Source organism: Macaca thibetana, chromosome 4, assembly GCF_024542745.1.
Source record: "Macaca thibetana thibetana isolate TM-01 chromosome 4, ASM2454274v1, whole genome shotgun sequence".
NCBI lineage: Eukaryota > Metazoa > Chordata > Mammalia > Primates > Cercopithecidae > Macaca > Macaca thibetana.
In genome coordinates, this window is record NC_065581.1 from 117,269,899 (window position 1) to 117,295,320 (window position 25,422).

General features: G+C 35.7%; 1 protein-coding gene across 4 annotated transcripts in view; it reads right to left on the reverse strand.

Annotated features, from left to right (window-relative positions):
- The window catches only part of STXBP5 (syntaxin binding protein 5), a 191,881-nt gene that overhangs the window by 135,358 nt on the left and 31,101 nt on the right, over nt 1-25,422 (reverse strand). For all 4 annotated transcript variants that reach the window (XR_007724950.1, XM_050787300.1, XM_050787299.1 and 1 more), the window contains exons 3-4: nt 24,499-24,580; nt 20,538-20,638 (exon numbers count right to left, since the gene is read on the reverse strand). Coding sequence is in view for 3 of the 4 variants with exons in the window: in XM_050787300.1 (XP_050643257.1) it covers nt 20,538-20,638; nt 24,499-24,580 (183 nt within the window). In the remaining variant the exon portion in view is untranslated. The remainder of the gene's footprint in view (nt 1-20,537; nt 20,639-24,498; nt 24,581-25,422) is intronic.

The window sequence follows — 25,422 nt, forward strand, 5'->3', positions numbered from 1 at the left end:
CAGATATTATTTGGTAATTTTTTCTTTTTTTCTTTTTGAGATGGAGTCTCACTCTGTTGCCCAGGCTGGAGTGCAGTGGCGGGATTTCGACTCACTGCAAGCTCTGCCTCCCAGTTCACACCATTCTCCTGCCTCAGCCTCCCGAGTAACTGGGACTACAAGTGCCCGCCACTACACCCAGCTAATTTTTTGTATTTTTTAGTAGAGACGGTGTTTCACTGTGTTAACCAGGATGGTCTTGATCTCCTGACCTCGTGATCCGCCCGCCTTGGCCTCCCAGAGCGCTGGGATTATAGGCGTAAGCCACTGCACCCAGCCTGGTAATTTTCTGAATTGTACCTTATACTCTCCTGCTATGAAATAAAAATTTAAATATGCATTAATAAATGTATATTTTTAAAAAACATTTTAAAAAGTTTATTAAAATGTTTTTTCAAATATATTTTTAAAAACAGCAGTCAAGAGAAAGCAATTTATAAATCTCTTCCTAGGATTTATCTGTAGTCCCATATATCTTTTCTGAGACATTGTCATAGCTACTTTATAAAAATACTGATATCTATGTTATCCAGAAGTATAATATTAATGTTTCACAATATAAGCTTTAGAGATCTTTGAATGTTGTTTTACATTTGTACTGATTTACTATATTCCTTATTAGTTATATCTGAATTTTTATAAAATAATTTAAAACTTCTAGAAATATATCCAAATAAATCACAATATTAACATTTCTTGTGAAATGAGGCCTTAGCATAACAATATTAATAACTATCAAAATAACTATCAACTTAATATGAAGTGAAACAGTGAATATCAAACAAGAAAATCGTATGTATCAACTAAAGAAATAATAACAAATGAAATAACTGTTCCCTGCTGTATAAGCGATTTCTTAAAGATCTGTTTGTAATTATCTTGGGGAATGTAAGATGCCAGGGCATTTTTATATAACAAATGCTAGGAAAAACTGAAGTAAACTGGTATTCATCAGTGCACTGTTAAACTGCTCTTTTCAACGAAAAAAATCGCATTATCTTTCTTTTTTCACTTTCATATGAAATTATCCCTCGATTGTACTTTACTAGATAGGAGTACTCAAAATGTCTTACAATCTATGGCTTATGTTTTATTATTTAAAGTTTCTCTCTCCACACACATACATATATACACACATTACCCTGTTTGTACATATATGTAAACTTAATATCTTAAATAATTTTTGTCTTATTTTATTGTTTGCCTCTCCCTCCCCCAAAATTTACTCTCTCCATAAGTTTTATTAACAACCTGGACATACATTTCCACATTTTCATTTTCATAAAAAACACAAACATGATGAGAAATTTTGAGTGGGAAGAAAGCTATTTTTATAAAGGAAGATGCATAAATTTTTCTGAATCTTGTGATCCTCCAGCGTTGGCCTCCCACAGTGCTGGGATTGCAGGTGTGAGCCACTGTTATGTTTTATCTTGTTCTTGTTCTTATCCATCAGTACCTGGTAGGTGAGGTTCATCTTCTAACTGTTGTAAGCATACTGCACAGAAGTTTCATATTTTAATACAAAAATTACATCTCCCTCATTACATAGCTCATGCTTTGCATATACTGCTAAGGACTCCTTGCCAAGGTCTTACACATACTCCTTACATCATTTTCTTCTATGTTTTAATTTCAGCTTTTCTGTAGATGATTCAGTTAAGTCTTTAACTGGCCTGGAATTTATTTAAATTATGAGGTGGAGGATGCTTTTCCCCATTTAGCTAAGAATTGTCACAGTGTCTTTTATTTACTGTATCCTTTCCTTGTCTGCAATCCACTTCTATCATATATTAAATGTGTCCTCTCTTGATATACACGTTCCTGAACAATGTATACCGTGTTTTGGCCTATTTGCCTTCCACTTGTAATTAGTAAATTATTTTAATTTCTAGAGCTCTATAAAAATTTGCGATATCAAATAAAGTAAGTCCCACCATCCCTTCTTTTTCAAAATTGTCTTGACTATTCTGGGTCTTTTTTTTTTCCATATGAATTTTAAAATCAGTTTATTAAATCCCATCAACAATTAAAAAATTTTGATTGGAACACTACTAAATACTAAAAATGATAAATGTATAATTTGGACAGAAGTGATCATTTAAAATTTGATTATTCCTTCCTATGAAGTCATTCATCTATATTAGGTATTTTTCCTAATGCTATTTGATTTTATTTTTCAAAATAATTTTAATATTTTCACCATATAGACATTATACATTTTTTGTATAGTCTGTACATTTTTTTCTATTTCCTTCCATTTACTTTCAGGCTTTGTATAATTATGCTTTAAGTATATCTATTATAAGCAGTTTAACAGCTATATTTTGTGGAGTATCTTTTAAGTCCAATCTGCAAATCTCAAAATTTTAAACAAATTTCATACATTTGCAATGATTTTGATTAAGTTAACCTTTCTTTCATCTTGTTTAACTGTCCTTTTTATTTCTGTCATTTTATGTCTTTTTCTGACCATTGCTGATTTATTTTCTTTTTTTTTTTCGTCCTCTAATGCTCCTAATATTTTCAATCTTTTTAATGGCTACCCTTACACTTTTAAGACACATGTTTAACTTTATAGCCAATAATGTCTAAAAGGATGAGGAGGAAAGGGAGTGTCAGGTAAGTGCGTTATTTTTTTAGTTCTATCAGAGATGATAATGTCATCAGAATATAATTTACAAATGTGTTTTTAAACCTAACAATTATGCCAGGAGTTACCCCTTTCAATGTAAAGATATTTTAGTTTCACGAAATTTTCTTCAGTTATGCCTTTGATCATTACTTCTCCTTCCACTGTTAGGTTTTCTCTTGCCTTCTCCCCAAAAAAATCCCCCAAAAACCCTGTAATTCTGAGGTTGAAATCTCTATCCTTTGTCCTTTGTGTCTATCACTGTCTCTCTCATTATGTTTATTATATCACTGTAAAGCGTTTATTCTTTTTTTACTTTTTATTATACTTTAAGTTCTGGGACACATGTGCAAAATGTGCAGGTTTGTTACATAGGTACACACACGCCATGGTGGTTTGCCGCACCCATCAAACCATTATCTACATTAGGTATTTTTCTTAATGCTATCCTTCCCCTAGCCTCCCACCCACCGAAAGGCCTCAGTGTGTGATGTTCCCTTCCCTGTGCCCATGTGTTCTCATTGTTTAACTCCCACTTATGAGTGAGAACATGCAGTGTTTGGTTTTCTGTTCCTGTGTTAGTTTGCTGAGAATGATGGCTTCCAGCTTCATCCATGTCCCTGCAAAGGACATAAATTCATCCTTTTTTATGGCTGCATCGCATTCTATGGTGTATATGTGCCACATTTTCTTTATCCAGTCTATCACTGATGGACATTTGGGTTGGTTCCAAGTCTTTATATTGTGAATAGTGCTGCAATAAACATACGTGTGCATGTGTCTTTATAGTAGAATGATTTATAATCCTTTGGGAATATACCCAGTAATAGCATTGCTGGGTCAAATGGTATTTCTGGTTGTAGATTCTTGAGGAATCCCCACACCGTTTTCCACAATGGTTGAACTAATTTACACTCCCAACAACAGCGTAAAAGCATTCCTATTTCTCCACAGTCTCACCAGCATCTGTTCTTTCCTGACTTTTTAATGGTCGCCATTCTAACTGGCATGAGATGATATCTCATTGTGGTTTTGATTTGTATTTCTCTAATGACCAGTGATGATGAGCTTTTTTTCATATGTTTGTTGGCCACATAAATGTCTTCTTTTGAGAAGTCTCAATTCATATCCTTCGCCCACTTTTTGATGGGGCTGTTTGCTTTTTTCTTGTAAATTTAAGTTCTTTGTAGATTCCGGATATTAGCCCTTTGTCAGATAGGTAGATTGCAAAAGTTTTCTCCCATTCTGTAGGTTGCCTGTTCCCTCTGATGCTAGCTTCCTTTGCTCTGCAGAAGCTCTTTAGTGTAATTAGATCCCATTTGTCAATTTTAGCTTTTGTTGCCATTGCTTTTGGTGTTTTAGGCATGAAGTCTTTGCCCATGCCTATGTCCTGAATGGTTCTGAATAGGTTTTCTTCTAGGGTTTTTATGGTTTTAGGTCTTACATTAAAGTCTTTAATCCATCTTTACTTAATTTTTGCATAAGGTAAGGAAGGGGTCCAGTTTCAGTTTTCTGCATATGGCTATCCAGTTTTCTCAACACCATTTATTAAATAGCGAATCCTTTCCCCATTGCTTGTTTTTGTCAGGTTTGTCAAAGATTAGATAGTTGTAGATGTGTGGGGTTGCTTCTGAGGCTTCTGTTCTGTTCCATTGGTCTATATATCTGTTTTGGTACTGGTACCATGCTATTTTGGTTACTGTAGCCTTGTAGAATAGTTTGAAGTCAGGTAGCGTGATACCTCCAACTTTGTTATTTTTGCTTAGGATTGTCTTGGCTATACAGGCTTCTTGGTTCCATATAAAATGTAAAGTATTTTCTAATTCTGTGAAGAAAATCAGTGGTAGCTTGATGGGGACAGCCCTGAATCTATAAATTACTTTGGGCAGTATGGCCATTTTCACGATGTTGATTCTTCCTATCCACAAGGATGGAATGTTTTACATTTGTTTGTGTCCTCTCTTATTTCCTTGAGCAGTGGTTTGTAGTTCTCCTTGAAGAGGTCCTTCACATCTCTTGTAAGCTGTATTCCTAGGTATTTCATTCTCTTTGTAGCTACTGTGAATGGCAGTTCACTCATGATTTGGCTCTCTGTTTGTCTCTATTTGTGTAGGAATGCTTGTGATTGTTGCACAATGATTTTGTATCCTGAGACTTTGTTGAAGTTGCTTATCAGCTTAAGGAGATTTTGGGCTGCGATGATGGGGTTTTCCAAATATACAATCATGTTATCTGCAGAGACAATTTGACTTCTTCTCTTTCTATTTGAATACCCTTTATTTCTTTCTCTTGCCTGATTGCCCCGGCCAGAACTTCTAACACTATGTTGAACAGGAGTCGGGAGAGAGGGCATCCTTGTCTTGTGTCGGTTTTCAAAGGGAATGCTTTCAGCTTTTGCCCATTCAGTATGATATTGGCTGTAGGTTTGTCATAAATAGCCACTATTTTGAGATGCGTTCCATCAATACCTAGTATATTGAGAGTTTTTAGCATGAAGGATGGTGAATTTTATAAAGGGCCTTCTCTGCATCTATTGAGATAATCATGTGTTTTTTGTCATAGGTTCTGTTTATGTGATGGATTACTTTTATTGATTTGTGTATGTTGAACCAGCCTTGCATCCCAGGGATGAAGCCAATTTGATCGTGGTGGATATGCTTTTTGATGTGCTGCTGGATTCGGTTTGCCAGTATTTTATTGAGGATTTTCACATCAATGTTCATCAGGGATACTGTACTGAAACTTTCTTTTTTTGTTGTGTCTCTGCAAGGTTTTGGTATCAGGGTGATGGCTGGCCTCATGAAATAAGTTAGGAAGGAGTCCCTCTTTTTCTATTGCTTGGAAAAAGCAATAGAAAAAATAGTTTTTGGAATAGTTTCAGAAGGAAAGGTACCAGCTCCTCTTTGTACCTCTGGTACGATTCGGCTGTGAATCTGTCTGGTCCTGGGCTTTTCTTTGGTTGGTAGGCTATTAATTACTGCCTCAATTTCAGAACTTGTTATTGGTCTACTCGGGGATTCGACTGCTTCCTGGTTTAGTCTTCGGAGAGTGTATGTGTCCAGGAATTTATCCATTTCTTCTAGATTTTCTACTTTATTTCCATAGAGGTGTTTATAGTATTCTCTGATAGTAGTTTATATTTCTGTGGGATCAGGGGTGATATCCCCTTTACCATTTTTTATTGTGTCCATTTGATTCTTCTCCCTTTTCTTCTTTATTAGTGGTATATTTTGTTAATCTTTTCAAAAAACCAGCTCCTGGATTCATTGATTTTTTGAAGGCTTTTTCATGTCTCTATCTCCTTCAGTTCTACTCTGATCTTAGTTATTTCTTGTCTTCTGCTAGCTTTTGAATTTATTTGCTCTCGCTTTTCTAGTTTTTAAAAGTGTGATGTCAGGGTGTCAATTTTAGACCTTTCCTGCTTTCTCCTTTGGGCATTTAGTGCTACAAATTTCCCTCTAAACACTGATTTAGCTGTGTCCTAGAGATTCTGGTATGTTGTGTCTTTGTTCTCATTGGCTTCAAAGAACTTATTTCTGCTTTAATTTCGTTATTTACTCAGTAGTCATTCAGGAGCAGGTTGTTCAGTTTCCATGTAGTTTTGAAGTTTTGAGTGAGTTTCTTAATCCTGAGTTCTACTTTGATTGCACTGTGGTCTTGGTCTGAGAGACTGTTGTGATTTCCATTTTTTGCATTTGCTGATGAGTGTTTTACTTCCAATTATGTGGTCAATTTTACAATAAGTGAGACGTGGTGCTGAGAGGAATGGACATTCTGTTGATTTGGGGTGGAGAGTTCTATAGATGTCTATTACATCTGCTTGATCCAGAGCTGAGTTCAAGTCCTGAATATCCTTGTTAATTTTCTGTCTAATATTGACATCGGGGTGTTAAAGTCTCCCACCGTTATTGTGTGGGAGTCTAAGTCTCTTTGCAGGTCTCTAAGAACTTGCTTTATGAATCTGGGTGCTTCTGTATTGGGTGCATATATATTTAGGATAGTTAGATATTTGCGTTGATCCCTTTACCATTACGTATGTAATGCTCTTCTTTACATTTTCTGATAGTTTTTGGCTTAAAGTCTGTTTTATAAGAGACCAGGACTGCAATCCCTGCTTTTTTTATTTTTATTCTTTTACTTTCCATTTGCTTGACAAATATTCCTCCATCCCTTTATTTTGAGCCTATGTGTATCTTTGCACGTGAAATGGGTCTCCTGTTGGGTCTTGACTCTTTATCCAATTTTCTAGTCTGTGTCTTTTAATTGGGGCATTTAGCCCATTTATATTTAAGGTTAGTATTGTTATTTGTGAATCTGATCCTGTCATTATGATGCCAGCTGGTTATTTTGCCCATTAGTTAATGCAGTTTCTTCATAGTGTTGATGGTCTTTTAATATTTATTATGTTTTTGCAGTGGCTGGTACTGGTTTCTCCTTTCCACATTTAGTGCTTCCTTCAGGAGCTCTTGTAAGGCAGGCCTGGTGGTAACAAAATCTTTCAACATTTGCTTGTCTGTAAAGGATTTTATTTCTCTTTCACTTATGAATCTTAGTTTGGCTGGATATGAAATTCTGGGTTGAAAATTCTTTTAAGAATGTTGAATATTGGCCCCCACTGTCATCTGGTTGGTAGGGTTTCTGCAGAGAGATCCACTGTTAGTATTTTGGGCTTCCCTTTGTGGGTAACCCCATCTTTCTCTCTGGTTGCTCTTAACATTTTTTCTTCATTTCAACCTTGGTGAATCTGATGATTATGTGTCTTGGGGTTGCTCTTCTCGAGGAGTATCTTTGTGGTGTTCTTTGAATTTCCTGAATTTGAATGTTGGCCTGTCTTGCTAAGTTGGGGAAGTTCTTCTGGATAATATCCTGAACAGTGTTTTTCCACGTGGTTCCACTCTCCCCATCACTTTCAGGTACACCGACCCAACACAGGTTTGGTCTTTTCACACAGTTCCACATTTCTTAGAGGCTTTGTGCATTCCTTTTCATTCTTTTTTTCTAATCTTGTTGTCATACTTTATTTCTTAAAGTTGATCTTCAATCCCTGATATCCTTTCTTCTGCTTGATCAATTTGGCTATTGATACTTGTGTATGCTTCATGAAGTCTTCATGCTGTGTTTTTCAGCTTCATCAGGTCATTTATGTTCTTCTCTAAACTGGTTATTCTAGTGAGCAATTCCTCTAACCTTTTTTCAAGGTTCTTAGCTTCCCTGCATTGGGTTAGAACATGTTCCTTTAGCTTGGAGGAGTTTGTTATTATCCACCTTCTGAACCCTACTTCTGTCAATTCCTCAAACTCATTCTCCATCCAGTTTTGTTCCCTTGCTGGCGAGGAGTTGTGATCCTTTGGAGAAGAGGCATTTTGGTTTTTGGAATTTTCAGCCTTTTTACGCTGGTGTTTCCTCATCTTTGTTGATTTATCTATCTTTGGTCTTTGATGTTGGTAACCTTAAGGTGAAGTTTCTGTGTGGATGCCCTTTTTCTTGATGTTGATGCTATTCCTTTCTGTTTGTTAGTTTTCCTTCTAACAGTCAGGCTGCAGGTCTGCTGGAGTTTGCTGGAGGTGCACTCCAGACCCTGTTTGACTGGGTATCACCAACAGAGGCCGTAGAACAGCAAAGATCACTGCCTGTTCCTTCCTCTGGATGCTTCGTCCCAGAAGGGGTACCCGCCAGACGCCAGCTGAAACTCTCCTGTATGAGGTGTCTCCCAGTCAGGTTACATGGGGGTCAGGGATCCATTTGAGGAGACAGTCTGTCCCTTAGCAGAACTTGAGTGCTGTGCTGGGAGATCTGATGCTCTTTTCAGAGCCGGCAGGCTTAAGTCTGCTGAAGCTGTGCCCACAGCTGCCCCTCTCCCCAGGTGTTCTGTCGCAGGGAGATGGGAGTTTTATCTATAAGACCCTGACTGGGGCTGCGGCCTTTCTTTCAGAGATGCCCTGCCCAGAGAGGAGAAATCTAGAGAGGCAGTCTGGCTAGGCTCCACGGGGGTGGGATCTGCTGAGACAGACCACCTGGCTCCCTGGCTTTAGCCCCCTGTGGAGTGAACAATTCTGTCTTGTTGGCATTCCAGGCACCACTGGGGTATAAAAAAAAAAAAAACTCCTACAGCTAGCTCAGTATCTGCCCAAATGGCTGGCCAGTTTTGTGCTGGAAACCCAAGGCCCTGGTGGCGTAGGCACCTGAGGGAATCTCCTGGTCTGTGGGTTGTGAAGACTTTGGGAAAAACATAGTATCTGGACCGAAATGCACCATTCCTCATGGCTTCCCCTGGCTATGGCAGGGAGTTTCCCAACCCCTTCTGCTTCCTGGGTGCGGCAACGCCCCACACTGCTCCGGCTTGCTCTCTGTGGGCTTCACCCACTGCCTAACCAGTCCCAATGAGATGAGCTGGGTACCTCTGTTGGAAATGCAGAAATCACCTCCCTTCTGTGTTGATCTCACTGGGAGCTGCAGATTGGAGCTGTTCCTATTCAGTCTTCTTTCTTTTTTTTTTTTTTTTTAAGACAGGATTTCACTCTTGTTGCCGAGGTTAGTGTGTAATGGCGCGATCTTGGCTCGCTGCAACCTCTGACTCCCAGGTTCAAGCGATTCTCCTAAAGCATTTATTCTTAAGCAAATAAATGAATTTTGATTTTAAACTCAAGAAGTTAAAAATAAAGTAGGGAGAATAGATATAAAAATTGATATTAATAAGTTACATATCAATTAAACAGTAGAACTATCATGATACATCCAACAATGGGATATAATTTTTCTTTGAATTTCTCTGTCCTAGAGTAACCAAAGAAACAAATTATCTGCCCCCAAACACACCCAGCATTCAGAGGTGGGATGGATATAAGTTACTGGTTACAGTTCTTCCTTGGCATCCATGGGGAATTGGTTCCAGGAGCCCCTTGAATACCAAAATCCAAAGATATTCAGTCCCTCATATAATCTACACAAATCTTCCCATATATTTAAATCATCTCCAGATTACTTATAATGCCAATACGATGTAAGTGCAATGCAAATATACTATGTTTTTTAATTTGTATTTTCCCCAAATATTTTCAAGCCATAGTCGGTTGAGTCCAGGGATATACAACCTACAGATACGAAAGGCTGACTGTATAGAAATTCTCATTGGAACTAAGAGAAAGTGGAAGGTAAAAAAGAGTTTATTAGTCCATAACAGTCTTGAAATTAGTTTTGGCAAATGGTGGATTTTTCTTAGTTAGGATTCAAGGCCAGGGAGTAATTCTCTGTGGGTCTAAGCTCTACTCTCTTAATCATTGTTCCTTTTCCATGTAAGTTACCACTTACTTGCAGCTGAGTTCTTTTATCAGCCTGCTTCTGGCTACAGCTTCCTTTTATTTTGCGCTCTCTCTGTCCCTTTCAGTCCAAGCTGGCAATGTGTCTACTGATGCAATTTTCTCAAGAAACTTACAGGTCTTAAATAAATTTTATTGGGTTTTACTCCATTAGACAAAAGTCACACTCACGAATCTTTTTTCAGAGAACCTTTTCTCTATTTTGGCTCCTGCTGAAATGCCTGTGGGATGGTACTTTTAAACTTTCTAGATTCTCTGGTTTCTTGAAAAGATCTGTGGGGTACACCATTAATCTCTTAAAAGGGGCCCTTTGTGTGACTGAATGTTCTGACCTTTTGATCTTTAAGGGGTTTTTAGTAAGAAATTATACAGTCACACTCTCACATTTTTCTCTGTGCCACACTTTCGGAAACAATCTCTCTTTTGCCAGCTGCATCACAGTAGGAATTCCCCAAATTGTCAAGTCCTGGTTCCCTTAAAAGTTCTTCACTCAATTTCTCTCTCTCCTCTTGCATTTTACTATAAAGCAGAAAGAAAAAGAATCAGCTCGCACCCTCAACACTTTCCTTAGAAATCTCTTCAGCTAAATATCCAAGTTAATCACTTACATATTGTATAGGGGACAATTCTGTTCTCCCACTATACAACAAGGAACCACCTTCTCCAGCCTCTTCCTAGCAAGAGAATCAAGTACTGAGTCCTACAAACAGCTTGTTCTGGGCAATATATGCTTTTCTATTCTATTCTTCAAAATTCTTCTAGCTTCTACTCACTGCCAAGTTCCAAAGTGACTTCCACATTTTTAGATATTTGTTACAGTAGTATTCCACTTCCAGGTACCAAACTAATACCAGGTATAATGTTTTTTACCGATTTGTAACAAAGTATCACAAATGTAATGGCTTAAAAGAATACCCATTTATTATTTCTGTAGGTTAGAGGTCCAGACACTTAATAGGTTCTCTGCTCAAGGACTTACAAGGCTAAAATCCACATTTCAGCCATGCTGCATTCCTGCATCCCTTTCTGGAAATGTTGGGAAAGAATGTGCTTCCAAGCTCATTCAGGTTGCTAGCTGAATTCAGCATCTGTGGATGTGGGACTAAATCCCTGTCTCCCTGCTGTCTGTCAGCGGGTACGCTCCTAGAGGCCACTGGTATTCCTACATGGCCCCCTCCATCTTCGAGGCCGGCAAGGAAGAATTCCTGTCCACTGTATCCTTCTCACACTCTGAGCCTTTTGACAGGAAAAACCCAGTCTCTTAAGTGCTCACCTGCTTGTCAGGCCTACGGAGGATCAACTTTGTATTTTAAGGTCAACTGATTTGGGAACTGAAATACATCTGGAAAAATGTCTTCACCGAGATAAGTGTTTGATTAATTAACAAGCAGTAGGTATGTGTACATCAAGGGGTAGATACCTTGGGGCCCATCTTATAATTCTGCCTACCACAGGCATATGTTTAGGAGTAAAATTGTTGGGTCATGAAGGATGTGAATACTGCCCAAGAAACTTCTGAAATGACTACAACACTTAAAACTCACATCAGTAAGTTATAAGAAGCTCCAGTTGCATCACAATCTAACTAACATTTTAGCCATTCTAATGAGTAGTTGTCGTTTTAGTCTCCATTTTCCTGATGACTGACTTTTGTCTTCTTTAAAAAAAAAAAGAAACTCAATTATTTCATCATATGTTCTCATATAAACCTCTAAAATGATATTCACTCATATTGTAATATATATTTGCATCTCTCTAATGTAAGCTATTCATGCATTAATAAATAGCTCATTCTGTTCATTGGTTCACTGGCAGAGCTAATTTTTTTTTTTTTTTTTTTTGAGATGGAGTCTCACTTTGTCGCCCAGGCTGGAGTGCAGTGGCACGATCTCACCTCACTGCAACCTCCACTTCCCGGGCTCAAGCAATTCTCCCTGCCTCAGCCTCCCAAGTAGCTGAGATTACATGTGTCCAGTACCATGCCCGGCTAATTTTTGTATATTTAGTAGAGACGGGGTCTTGCCATGTTGGCCAGGCTGGTCTTGAACTCCTGACCTCAGGTGATCTGCCCAACTTGGCCTCCCAAAGTGCTGGGATTATAGGTTTGAGCCACCGCACCCAGCCGAGCTAAGTACTCTTTTATTTGCCTTTGGTTATAAACCTTCTCCTTCCACATAATCTTTTAATGTCTTTTTATATAATCTTTTTACACCTTAAGTACCTTGTAAGGCCCTTTTGGAAAGAGAACAGTCTCTTTAAATATATCTCCCCTTTTCCTTGACAGAAGAAATTCCTTGTCAGGAAGTTGTAAAAGAGTGTTTTGCTGAGTACCAGCCCCCTAAAAATCTATCTAAGTGTAATGAAGATTTTAAATTAACTAATTGCACATGTTAAACGAGGACAAAATTAATCACAATACTGAAACAAAAGATGCAGAATTGTAGAAGAAATTCTGACAAGGAAAAGGGTAGAGGTATTCAAAGAGACTCCTTACTATGGATAATTTTATTCTAGGAAGTGATCCAATACTGCCTGAATGTCTTTCCTTTAACAGTTTCAAAGTTATCAAATGGTAACTGTCTTTCCTCTGAATATTAAGAGAATTTTTCTTTTATTTTAAAATTTTGCTTGAATATGTGATACTCTATACCTAGAATTTCCAAGATGTCTTCATTTCCATATCACCAACCAATTCTCTTTGTAGATCAGAATTATGTCCAGAGTAGTAGATCCCACATTTTCCCAACAGAATTGGGCACCATTTCATGCCTACGTTCTACTCCTTAATTTCATCCCATCAAATCACTCTCATATCTAATGTCTGTACACTTTTCATTAAGCTGCTTTCAAAGAAAAGTATTTTGATAATATTATGTGATTACCAGAGAAACTATAATTCTAGGTCTTTGTTTCAATATTGTGATTAATTTTTTCCTTGTTTAACATGTGCAATTAGTTAATTCAAAATTGTATTAAGACCTGTATAGATACTTTGGCAGCTGGTAGTCAGCCAAACACTCTTTTACAACTGTCTAAGGTTATACCCTATTTATGTGGATACCGAGCAAATTACAAGCTTTATAAATATGCAAAGCACAGTATTGTAATAAAATAATGAAATAAGAGTGTAATGTAATAAATGAGTTTTTGTTTCTATATAAATGTGTTTATGATACTAGGAAAATCTGATGCTAGGGTGGCAACTCATTGCTACCGTACATTATAAGCACAAAATCTCCTTTTGCTGTGCTGGAATCTGAACAGATTAACTTCATTTGTCATACGGTTGTGTTTTTCCATGAGAGGACTTTGAACATGAATTCTCCATTGATATTTAAGTTATAAAATCTTGATTATTAATGTATTTCATATGATAATTTTCCTTCCCTTTCATTACTTTAGAATGAAAGCATACTTATGTTATTCTCTAAACAATGATGCATCTATCATCAAATAATAAGTCATATAGAAACTGTAAATCAGAGTATCAGAATAAAGAAAAAACATATGTCTTTAGAAATATATTAACTTTAATATTAAGATTCAGTTTTTCGGGTGTTTAACATACTTACAGGGGAAAATATTCTATAAAATTTCACTAAGGGAAATTTTCTCAACCCCTGAGAATAAATATTTATGTGAAAAGGTTTTACAAACAATAAAGCATTATATTAAATCAAGATGTATAAATATTAGACGATAATACTAGGTTCTAAATAGGAAAGTCCACATATAATTTAGTTTTCAGTCTTAAAATGTTTCACATATCGTTAGTTATAAACTTATGCAAAAACTTAACATGGTTGAGAATACTGGTCATACTAACTCATGGTGATGAAAAAAGACTAGAAGATAGTTGTAGCTGCTTATCAACCCAAGACTTGCTCCTATTTAAACTTCTTTAAAGGAAAAAACAAGATATAAGCTAAATGGAGCATATTCTGTTTTACTTATCAAATTCTCAGTTTCTATGGGAGCAAAGAACCCCTCTTCTACATGTATAAACCCAATGGCACATATTAACGAGGCTCACCAATATCAAGGAAAAGAAACAAAGGTGATATGTGTTTCCCAGAGCTGCCAAAACAAATCACCACAGCATGGGTGGCTTAAAACAACAGAAATTTATTATCTCACAGTTATGGAGGCAAGAAGTCTGAGATCAAGGTGTCAGCAAGGTGCTGCCCTCTCTGAGGGCTCTAGGGGAGAATCTGTTACATGCTTCTCCCCTAGTTGCTGGTATTGGCAGCTATCCTTTGCATTCCTTGGCTTACAGTTGCATCACTCAGCTTCTACCTCCTCCATCACGTGGTATTCTCTGAGTTTCTGTGTCTGTGTCTCTTCACCTCTTCTTATGTGGACACCAGATTAGTCTTCACCTTCACCTTCATAATCTCATATTAACTTGACTACATCTGCAAAGACCCCATTTCTAACTAAGGTCACATTCATAGGCACCAGGAGTTAGGACTTCAAAATTATCTTTTTTTGGGAAAACAATTCAATCTGTAACAGAGGATGGGTAAGTAAAGTCCACACCCCCAGTATTCTACTATGACATACTGCTGCTACCAATTCCTTTCAGGCTACAGAAGATTGAGATGCTATAGCCACTACTATTGGCAAATTAGTCCCTGTGATAAAAATTATACAGCAGACAAATCCCTGAGCTGAGCCTGGCAATTGGCACGACAAGCTACATGCTAATTAAGGAGGATATTTAAAATTGTATGTTTTTACTCAACTTTCAAAATATATTTACTTTTTCTTTTGTTTGCTGGTTTAAAAAAAATTACATCTTGCATCCTAGTTGGTTTTAGCCTACTTTTCTTTTACAGCTGAATTGTGTGCTGCCCTCCTCAATTATATGGTGAAGTCCTAACCCCCAGTACCCAAGACTGTGACAGTATTTGGAGCTAGCGCCTTCAATTCAAACAAAAATTAGCCGGGCATGGTGGCGGGCACCTGTAATCCCAGCTACTTGTGAGGCTCAGGAGAATCACCTGAACCCAGGAGGTGGAGGTTGCAGTGAGCCAAGATCATGCCACTGAACTCCCAACAGACCAAGATTCCCTCTCTCAAAAAAAAAAAAAAAAAAAAAAAAAAAAAAAAGGCAAGCAGCAGCTCAGCAAACCTCAAGCAGTATAAATATGAAGAAAATAATAGCTACACATATCATTGTCAAAGTGCTAAAAACCAAAGATAAAGTGATAATTTTGAAAGCAGCCAGAGAATAGGACTCATCAAATAACCACTAATTTCTCATAAAAACAAAAAGGAGGGCAGAAAATCGTGGAATAACAACTTCAAAGTGTTGAAGGAAAACCACTGGTAGGTCATAAAACTCATAATCAGAAAGTCAACTACAAATGCTTCAAATTAATTACAAACTGTCATTTCATGTAATTTCAAAATCATCAAATACTATATTTTACTGATTCTAAATGCTATTGACTCTAGGGCATGCCATTATTTTTATTTAGTATTAATAAAATTCACAAAACATTTTCAATTAATTATAAGACACCATTCATTAACAAAAACATTATAATTTCAGAGAAGTAAAAACGTTAAAAATACCAAATAAGTAAATGCTAAAGTCAATAGTCCTCTTTCAAACAGCCAAATCAAAATCCCAGCAAGCTACTGTGTGGCTATTGACAAACTGATTTTTAAAGTTCATATGAAAAGGCATAAAGCCCACAATAGCCAACATAATACTGAAGAAGAAGACCAAAGTCGGAGGGCTAACACTACCCATCTTCAAGATTTGCTATAAAACTACAGTAATCAAGTCAATGTATACAGTCATCCCTCCATATCTGTGGGGGATTGGTTACAGAACCCCCTCAGATACCAAAATGCAATAATGCTCAAGTCCCTTATATAAAACTGTACAGTATCTGCATATAGCCTATGCACATTAAATAATCTCTTAATTACTTCTAATACTTAATACAATTTAAATGCTAAGTAAATCATTGTTATCTTGTATTTTTATTTGTATTATCTTTTTATTTTTCCCCCAAATATTTTCAGTCTGCTGATGGTTGAATCCAGATGTGGATCCCATAGATACAAAAAGCTGATTGTATTAGAAAAATAACAGACAAATAGATCAACTGATCTATCTTAAACAGAATAGAGAACCAGAAATAGATCTACTTAAATACAGTAAATTGCTCTCTGATAAAGGAGCAAACACAATTCAATGGGAAACAGATAATCTTTTCAACAAATGGTGCTGGAAGAACTGGACAATCATACGCAAAAAGAAAAAAAAAAAAGGAAAAAAAAAATTCTAGACCCAGAACTTACGTATTTCAAAAAATTTAAATCAACATGGATCGTAGATCTAAACGTAAAATGCAAAACTCTAAAACTTCTACAACATAACACAGGAGGAAATCTAGGTAGTGATCTTGAGTTTGGTGATGAATGTTTAGATACAAACAACCGAAGTGTAATCTCTGAAAGAAAAATTAATACGCTAAACTTAATATGAAATATCTGCTCTACAAAGACACTGTGCAGTGAATAAAAGTAAAAGTCACAGACTAGGACAAAGTATTTGTAAAACAGCTATCTGATAAAGGTACCCAAAACATACGAAGAATTATTAAAACTTATCAATAAGAAACAAACAGCCCAATTTAAAAATGGGCAAAAAATCTGGACAACTCACCAAAGCAGCATATGAAACAAAGAAGAATATGAAAAGATAACCCATATCATGTGTCACTACGGAACCGCAAATTGAAGTAACAATGAGGTAACACTACACACATATTAAAATGGCTAACAACCATAAACTGGCAATACTAAATGTTAGTAAGGATATGGAGCAAAAGGATCTCTTACTCAATGCTAGTGAGAATGCAAAATAGTATAGCCATTAAGGAAGACAGCTTGGCAGTTTTTCACAAAGCCAAAGATAGCCCAGCATATGATCCAGCAATAGCACTCCCAGGTATACAATTGTGTTGAAAATGTACATCCACAAAAAGTCTGCATGTGAATATTTATAACAGCTTTATTCATAACGGCCAACAAAAGCAAAAACCAAGATATCCTTCAATCGGTGAATGGAAATACGAACTGTCACATCTGTAAAAGAGATTTACTGATAAAAAGAAATGATTTAGCAAGCCACAAGACTAGTCAAGACCAGTAACATTAAATGCATATTGCTCAGTGAAAGAAGACAGTCTAAAAAAGCTACATGCTGTACGTATGATTCCAACTACAGTCAGGTGTCACGTACAGATGGCTATGTTCTAAGAAACCCATCAGCAGGTGAATTCAACATTGTGTGAACATCATGGAGCGTACTTACACAAACCTAGATAGGCTGTATAGTACAGCCTCTTGCTCCTAAGCTAGAAACCTGGAAAGCATGTTACTATGTACTACATATTGAATACTGTAGCCAACTGTAACACAAAGGTTAAGTATCTGTGTATCTAAACATAAAAAGGTACAGTAAAAATGTAGTATAATAGATTAAAAAATAGTATACCTCTAGAGGGCAGTTATCATGAATGGAGCTTGCAGGAATGGAAGTTGCTCTGGGTGAGTTCAGTGAGTGGTAAGTGACTGTGAAGGCCTAGGACATTACTGCACCCTAGTGTAGACTTTATAAACACTGGACACTTAGTCCAGACTAAATTTATTTTTAAAAATTTATTTCTTCAATAATAAATCAACCTTAGCTTACTGTAAACTTTTTACTTCATAAACATTTTAAATGTTTTAACTTTTTGACTCTTTTATAATAACCCTTCACTTACACGTTGTAAAACTATTAAAAATATTTTTCTTTATCTCTTTATTCCATAAGCTTTTTAAAATTTTTTTTTACTTTTACTTTTTAAACTTTAAAAAAAAAAAAAAACTAAGACACAAACACACACATTAGCCTAGGCCTACACAGGATCAGGATCATCAATCTCATTGTCTTCCACCTCTAGATCTTGTCCCGCTGGAAGGTCTGCAGTATGATAACAATGCCTTCTGGAATATTTCCTGAAGGACCTGCCTGAGGCTGTTTTTCTTAAATAAGTGGAAGAAATAAACTCTAAAACAGTAATAAAATGTATATTCTAATATATAAGACAGTAACATAGTAATTGATTATCATTATCAAATATGTACTGTACACAATTATATGTGCTACACTTTTAGAGAATTGGTAGCACAATAGGTTAGTTTATACTGGTATTACTACAAACACGTGAATAATGTATTGCACTAAGATGTTATGATGTTATGACAGCTATAACATCCCTAGGCTATAGGAGTATTTCAGCTCCATTATAATCTTTTGGGACCATCATCATATATGCAATCGTCACTGAGTGTAACATCATTATGCAACACATGGCTACATATGACATTTTGGAAAAAGCAAAAACTACAGAGACAGGAAACAGATCAGATCAGTGGCTGACAGGGGTTCAGGATTAGAGAAAGAGTATGAATAAACAGGTGACACACACTGGTTTTTAGGTCAGTGAAACTATTCCATATGACACTGTAATGGTAGATACATGACATTACACATTTATCAAAATACATACAATTGTTCAACACAAATAGTGAACCTTAATATATTATGAACATTAGTTAACAACAATGTATCAATTTTGGTTCATTAACTGTAACAAACCACATTAATGCATGTTAATATCAGAGAACACCATGGGGGGGATGAGTTAGGGGAATGAGGGTGGTATACGAGGTATATGGAAATTCTCTGTAGTATCTGCTCAATTATTCTATAAATCTAAAACTGTTCTAAAAATAAAGTCTATTAATTTAAAAACTGTGCATGTTAAAATCAAAGAAATGTGATATAGTTCCCTGTTTTGGGTATCATAATACAGTAAGAGTTAGAAATAGAGAGACAGACCTAAGACTACTACTACAAACTTTAAGATATCTCATTTTCTGTTTAACAATCAAATACTTACTCAGTACTTACTATGTCAAAAAAGTCACCAGTTACCTCGTCATGACTTAGCTGTGATTATACCTATTTTTCCTTACATCTCCCAACTCTCTAGTCTCTATGCTGCTTTTTACCCTTTGCCTTATTCCAAGTATCGTTTCTCCCAAATCATGTTTCTCACTAATTCCATAAGATGTCATGAGAATCAAATAAGAGAGTCTAAGATAAAGCCCTAGAACTCACAGGTTTCCTTCCTCTACTTTAAGTTCACACTTCTTACCTCTACTGTTATTACAGTTGTTATAACTATATTGTTCTCACATTCTCTTCTTCCGCCTTTATTGTCAACAGGTTTTAATCAAAATTTTAGACATTAAAAACTAAAACTTGACTGGAAAAAAGTAGCTGCTTAAGAAAATCAACTTTTCCTTAGAAATTAAAATAAAAGAATCAAGTATTTCCCTTTTGGTATTCCTATAAGATTCAAAATTTTAAAAATTTCCTCAAAATACATAAAAAAAGATTGTGCTTTTAATGTTAACTACATATTATATACATATATACAACCACACGTGTATATAAAATAACAATATATGTCTCTCAAATTATTGAGGGGACTATATCCTTACTCATATTTCATACCAAAATAAATTCCATATAAATCAAAGATTAAGTATAAAAAGTAAAACTTTAAGAGTACTAGAAAGGCCAGGCATCGTGGCTCATGCCTGTAATCCTGGCTCTTTGGGAGGCTGAGGAGGGCAGATCACTTGAGGTCAGAGTTCGAGACCAGCCTGGCCAACATGGCAAAACCCTGTCTCTACTAAAAATACAAAAATTAGCCGGGTGTTGTGGTACACGCTCTAGTCTCAGCCACTCAGGAGGCTGAGGCATGAGAATTGCTTGAACCTGGCGGGTAGAGGCTGCAGTGAGCCCAGATCATGGCAGAGCAAGACTATGCCTCAAAAAAAAAAAAAAAAAAAGAGTACTACAAAAACATATAGAGGACAATGGCTAATAAAATAAGGGTGAAAAAGTTTTTCCAATCAAAGCCCCAAATTCATAAGTCATATTAGAAGAAATTTCTATGACCAAGCTAATCTACTTCTACAAATTTATCTTACGGATATACCTGTATATGTAGACAAAGACATATATGTAACATAACATCACAACAGAGTAAAATGAATACTATGCAGTTATGAAAATGATTCAGGAAGATTTAAATGTGCTGATATGAGCCAATCTATGGGATATGTTAAGTAAAAACAAGTTACAGGAAGAGTATGTAATAGTTTCCCTTTTATGCAAAAAAAAAAAAAAAAAAAAAAGCAGAGGAGATATACAGAGATTTTTTTCTTTTATATATACCCTGTAAATCCTTCCACAAGGACACAAAAGAAACTTATGTGGTTGCCTGAAGAAAGTAAGATGGATCTAAAAAAGGAATCTTGCTTTTCAGTATATCCTCTGAAGTTTTTGAATTAGTTTTTAGATTGTGCATAAGGTCCATCACACACAAAAAAATCAAAGACTGAAATTCAAGAAAATATCATAATAGTAAATATCCTATACATAGGATAACTGGGAGAATTCTTACCTTTCTCGGCAAAATTTAAGCGAATGTAGTATGGCAGGCCTCTTCTGACGCAAATTCCATAAGTGTAAGGTGTCATCAGCCAAGGCACTCACAAGAGCTCCCTTAAAATCAAAAATAATACATTTCATATATAATACATTTTATAAACATGAAGCCTACTCAATAGCTGCCAGAAATATCTCCTTCCCAAATTTCAAAACTTTCTGCCAGCAGATTTAGATCTAAGAAACATTTGCCTCAAATTCAAAACAGCAGATGTAAAAAGTGCATGTGTATTACATGTACGTAAATAAATTAACTTCTTCAATAATTTAAAGTATAATTTAGTATCTCATAAGCCGAAAGTATACTAGGATCTAGTGGAATAGTATGGCTAACATCCAGTTATTTAACATTAGAGATCAGATTGTAAGTTACTTTGTAACTATTATACATACCTCCTTGATTAGCAGAGCAAAATATGATATGAAGTAACATCCTCATTTCATTTGGCTTAAGACAAATCCTTATGGAAGTACTATGCTCAGATCATAATTCTACCATTAGAATGGTATGGAAAATAAACATAGCATTTGGCACACTGTAATATCCATGTCTGAAGGTTTGAAATCTGACTAATTTAGAATGTTAAAATGTCTGATACAACTAAATATTATTATTTATAGGGAAGAAAAAGCCTGGCAGTATTTGAGAATCATTTAAGTGGCTCATTCTCACCCAAACCCAACAAATCAGAATTTCCAGAGTGCTATGGTTTAGATGTGGTTTGCAATGCCAAAACACATCATGTTGAAGTGTAATTGCCAGTGAAGTGGTGTTGAGAGGTGGTGAACCATCCCTCATTTGTGTCATAAAAGATCTGCCTCTGTGAAGGGTTTAATGCAGTCTCCAGGTAGGGAGGGAGTTCCTTCCCTCACAGGACTGGATTAGTTCTTTCGCTAGTGAGTTGTTATAAAGTGAGGGTGACCTCTTTGCTCTCCTGGCATGCACGAGCTTCCCTTTCTGCTTCTTTACCATGTTATGAGGCAGCATGAGGCCCTCACCAGAAGTCAGCCAGATGCAGCTGCTCAATCTTGGACTTCCCAGCCTCCAGAATCAAAAGTTAAATAAATAAACTTCTTTCTTTATAAATTACCCAGACTCAGGTGTTCAGTTATAGCAACAGAAAATGGCTGAAGACACAGACCAAAGATCTATGCAAGTATACTTTGAAAAACCTCTAGAGATGATACTGATATAAAATTGTAAATGCAATGTGACAATTGTGAATAAAATTAAGACTCTCTAGACTAGAGCTGATTTATTAAGACATCTGAATGCTTTTCTTCAAAGGAGTTAGAAATCTATCATCAAGAACTGAGAGAAGAGTAAGACAAGAGATGTAACATGCCGAATTTACATTAATTTCAAAAAAGATTTGCAAGACCAATCTTTTAGGTTATTGTAAGAAATTGTAAAGTCTCCCTCTTTCAAAATAAGAGTTTCTCATCTACTCAGAAGAATTAAAACAGCTACCAGGACAAGATTTATATTCTCTCTCCAACTCCTTTCCATCTTCAAAATTCTATGAGGGCTACCCTAGTGTGTAACTTCTGTTGATAGGACATGACAACTGGAAAGCAGAAATACATAAAGTCCACATTCTCTCCATTTCACTAAAAGCATTGTCTTATCTAGATCACTTTGAAGTAGGGAAACTCAAAATACTTAGGGTGTCAAAGATTTGTACTGCTCTTTCCTATTTTCATCAAATAAAAGGCCATGTCACCCTCTTTCTTAATATGTTTACTGCATCTCAAAATCTCCAGGAAGAAGAGAAGACATAGAGCCAAAATAGCAATAACAACTAACCTCCTCTTAAGGTGGCTCCTTCACCTATATAGTATATAGTTTTCCAAATCTGAAAGCAAACAGGTCCACCTAATTGTCAGATTTCCACTTTTTAAAACAAACCAAAAAAAACTACCTTTATGTATTTATAATTTAACATTTAAGCAGGTCAAAAAAAAAATGGCCCTTCCAAAGAAGTCTATGATCAATCTTACTGAAGAGAAAAAGAATACTTAGTATGAATAAAAACAGCACAAATTTAAGATTTCTAAAATTTAGGTCTACAGTAAATGATCTGCCGTATTTTATTAACATTGGCTCAAGTGTTGCTTAAAAAATAATCTTAACACAAGTATAAAAATGAAGAACAGGACAGGCATGGTGGCTCATGCCTATAATCCCAGTACTTTGGGAGACTGAGGCAGGCAGATCACAAGGTCAGGAGTTAAGAGACCAGCCTTGCCAACACAGTGAAACCCTGTCTCTACTAAAAATACAAAAATTAGCTGGGTGTGGTGGCATGCGCCTGTAGTCCCATCTACTTAGGAGGCTGAGGCGGGAGAATCATTTGAACCCGGGAGGCGGAGGCTGCAGTGAGTCAAGACCACGCCATTGCACTCCAGCCTGGGTGACAGAGTGAGACTCCATCTTAAAAAAAAAAAAAAAAAAAAAAAAGAGAGAGAGAGAGAGAAAACAGGTTAATAGTTGCCAGGGACTGAGGGTGAGCAGGAATTCAATTACAAAAGGATTCCCTTAGTATTGAAGGCACTTCTTTATTTCTGAGGGAATTCCTTCCCTTAGTGCTGAGGGAACTGACCTGTATCTTGATGTGATTCTTACATACATCTGTACATGTGATAAAATTGAACTACACACACAAACACACAAATGAGTCCATATATGAACTGGAGAATCTAAATAAAGGTCTATAGTCTAGTTAATAGTATTGTTTTGATGTCATTTTCCTGGTTTGCTATTGTATTATTGTTATATAAAATTTTACTACTGAGAGAAGCTAAAAGGGTACACAAGCTCTCTCTGAAACTATTTTTAAACTTAACCATGAGTATAATGATTCCATAATAAAACATTCTTTAAAAGAGGAAAAATAATCTGAGTCTTCATATATGGCTTCAACAACTTTCTACATTGTAATTTTTAAAAATTTAACATTTTAAAATGCCTGATATACACTTCTATACAGGATACTGAAGGTTTTAAAAACACATCCGCTGACCTTGAAAAATCTAGACAATTGCAAATTATTTGGATTACAGTTTTATGGAGGTTTTCATGTTGTCATAATTATCTTTTTATACCCAGGATGCCTTTCTTAAATCCTCTGGTATGAATAAAACATTTATCAAAAGCCATAGGTATTCAGGAATTTATTTTGTCTCACATACATTTAAGAAATTATTCCACGGAGCCTAAGGGTTTATGGACTAAACTAATGTCCACAATCTATCCTCATATTTAAGGAGATCAGAGCCTTTTCTGAAGCAATTTCTCTTTCTTCCTTCTACGACCAGTTTTCCCTATCAATACTTGCAGTAAACATCTATTCTCAGAGCTGCTCCTATGTTCTTAAAATATGCAAAAACCGTGTTTCCTATGCTGATAAAATGCTGTTTTCTCTAGCTCCTTCCATACTTTCAAAAGGAAAGGCAAGGTCAATTACTTAAAGCAACTGACATATTTGTGTGTTAATTAAGAACTCTGGGCAGTAACTACTTTCTAATGAATGAATGTTGGTTTCTTGGTTGTATTTCAAAGCAATTCATTAAAGAAGCACATTCTTTGATTTGTAATAAGCTCAATCTTTTAAAAAATATTTTAATATAGATTTCTATGTTACCCAGCATTCAATATCCCTTAAAATTTAAATGCAGCATGTTTTACCAAAAACGTTTACCTTAGGCCATTTAGTTTACAACATTGTCTTGAGAAAACATTTTACATTATTTATGTAACTGTTCATGACGCTACTTTAAAATGAATTACTATTTCTGATTATAAATTAATTTTTGTTCAAATATTTAAATAAATGTGAACGCATGTAAGAAATCTGAGAGACTAGATGTGGCCCTACTTTAGATATAAGTAGAAATGATTAAAACAATTCACTAACCTCATTAATCAGGAACTGGAGCTGGATTACTGCAGCTCCACTGTCATGCTGGCAATAACATTCTACTCCTGGACGACCAAAGCTGTAATTAATTCCATTAAGGAGTTTATGGTATTTGTTTGGTTTTTTGAAACTGGTAAATTATATAATAGGCTGATAAATATTCCAATGACCTCATTTTCAATACAGGCTATTTACTGAAGTTGAGATTTAGAGCTAGGTTTGTTACACATCCATCTAATAGTTTCTGTTGAAAAGTCTCAGAGATTACAGGTTTAAACAAAATAAGCAAATTAGAAGAAAATGAATTATTAACATCAGCAACATATTAAAACAAGATAATATATAGGTAATACATTTTATGCTGGCCCAAATTATTTTCTTCATCTTAAAATAACAAAAAGACGACAAAGGTGGTTGGATCTACAGAACGTCCAATTTTGCTGTAATCAGCAAACAAATCTGAAAAGTAGGCAAATGTCATTTTGGAATATTGCTTTTCGGAACAGTAATCTTTTTACTGTCATTTTTCATTTCTGCCGTGTAATTTTTAAGTAAGGCTAAAAATATAATGAAGAACTACATAACTATGTTTCTAATTGACACGTGATTTTGTTTCACCAAATGAATGTGTCCATCTTTTACAACAGGCATGGATACTGATTAAAATGAATTGGCATACAATAATAACAGCAAATATTTATATAACATTTTCCACGTGTTAGGCATTATGAAAATGTTATTTATATCAACTCATTTAATCCTCATAACTCATGAAGAATATGTTATCTTCCCCCATTTAAACAGATAAGGAAACTGAAGTACAAAGAAATTAAGTAACCTGCCTCAAGTCACACAACTAGAAGTAGCGAAAATAGAATATAAAGAAGCATTCTGGCTCCAGAGTCTACACTCTAAATTAGT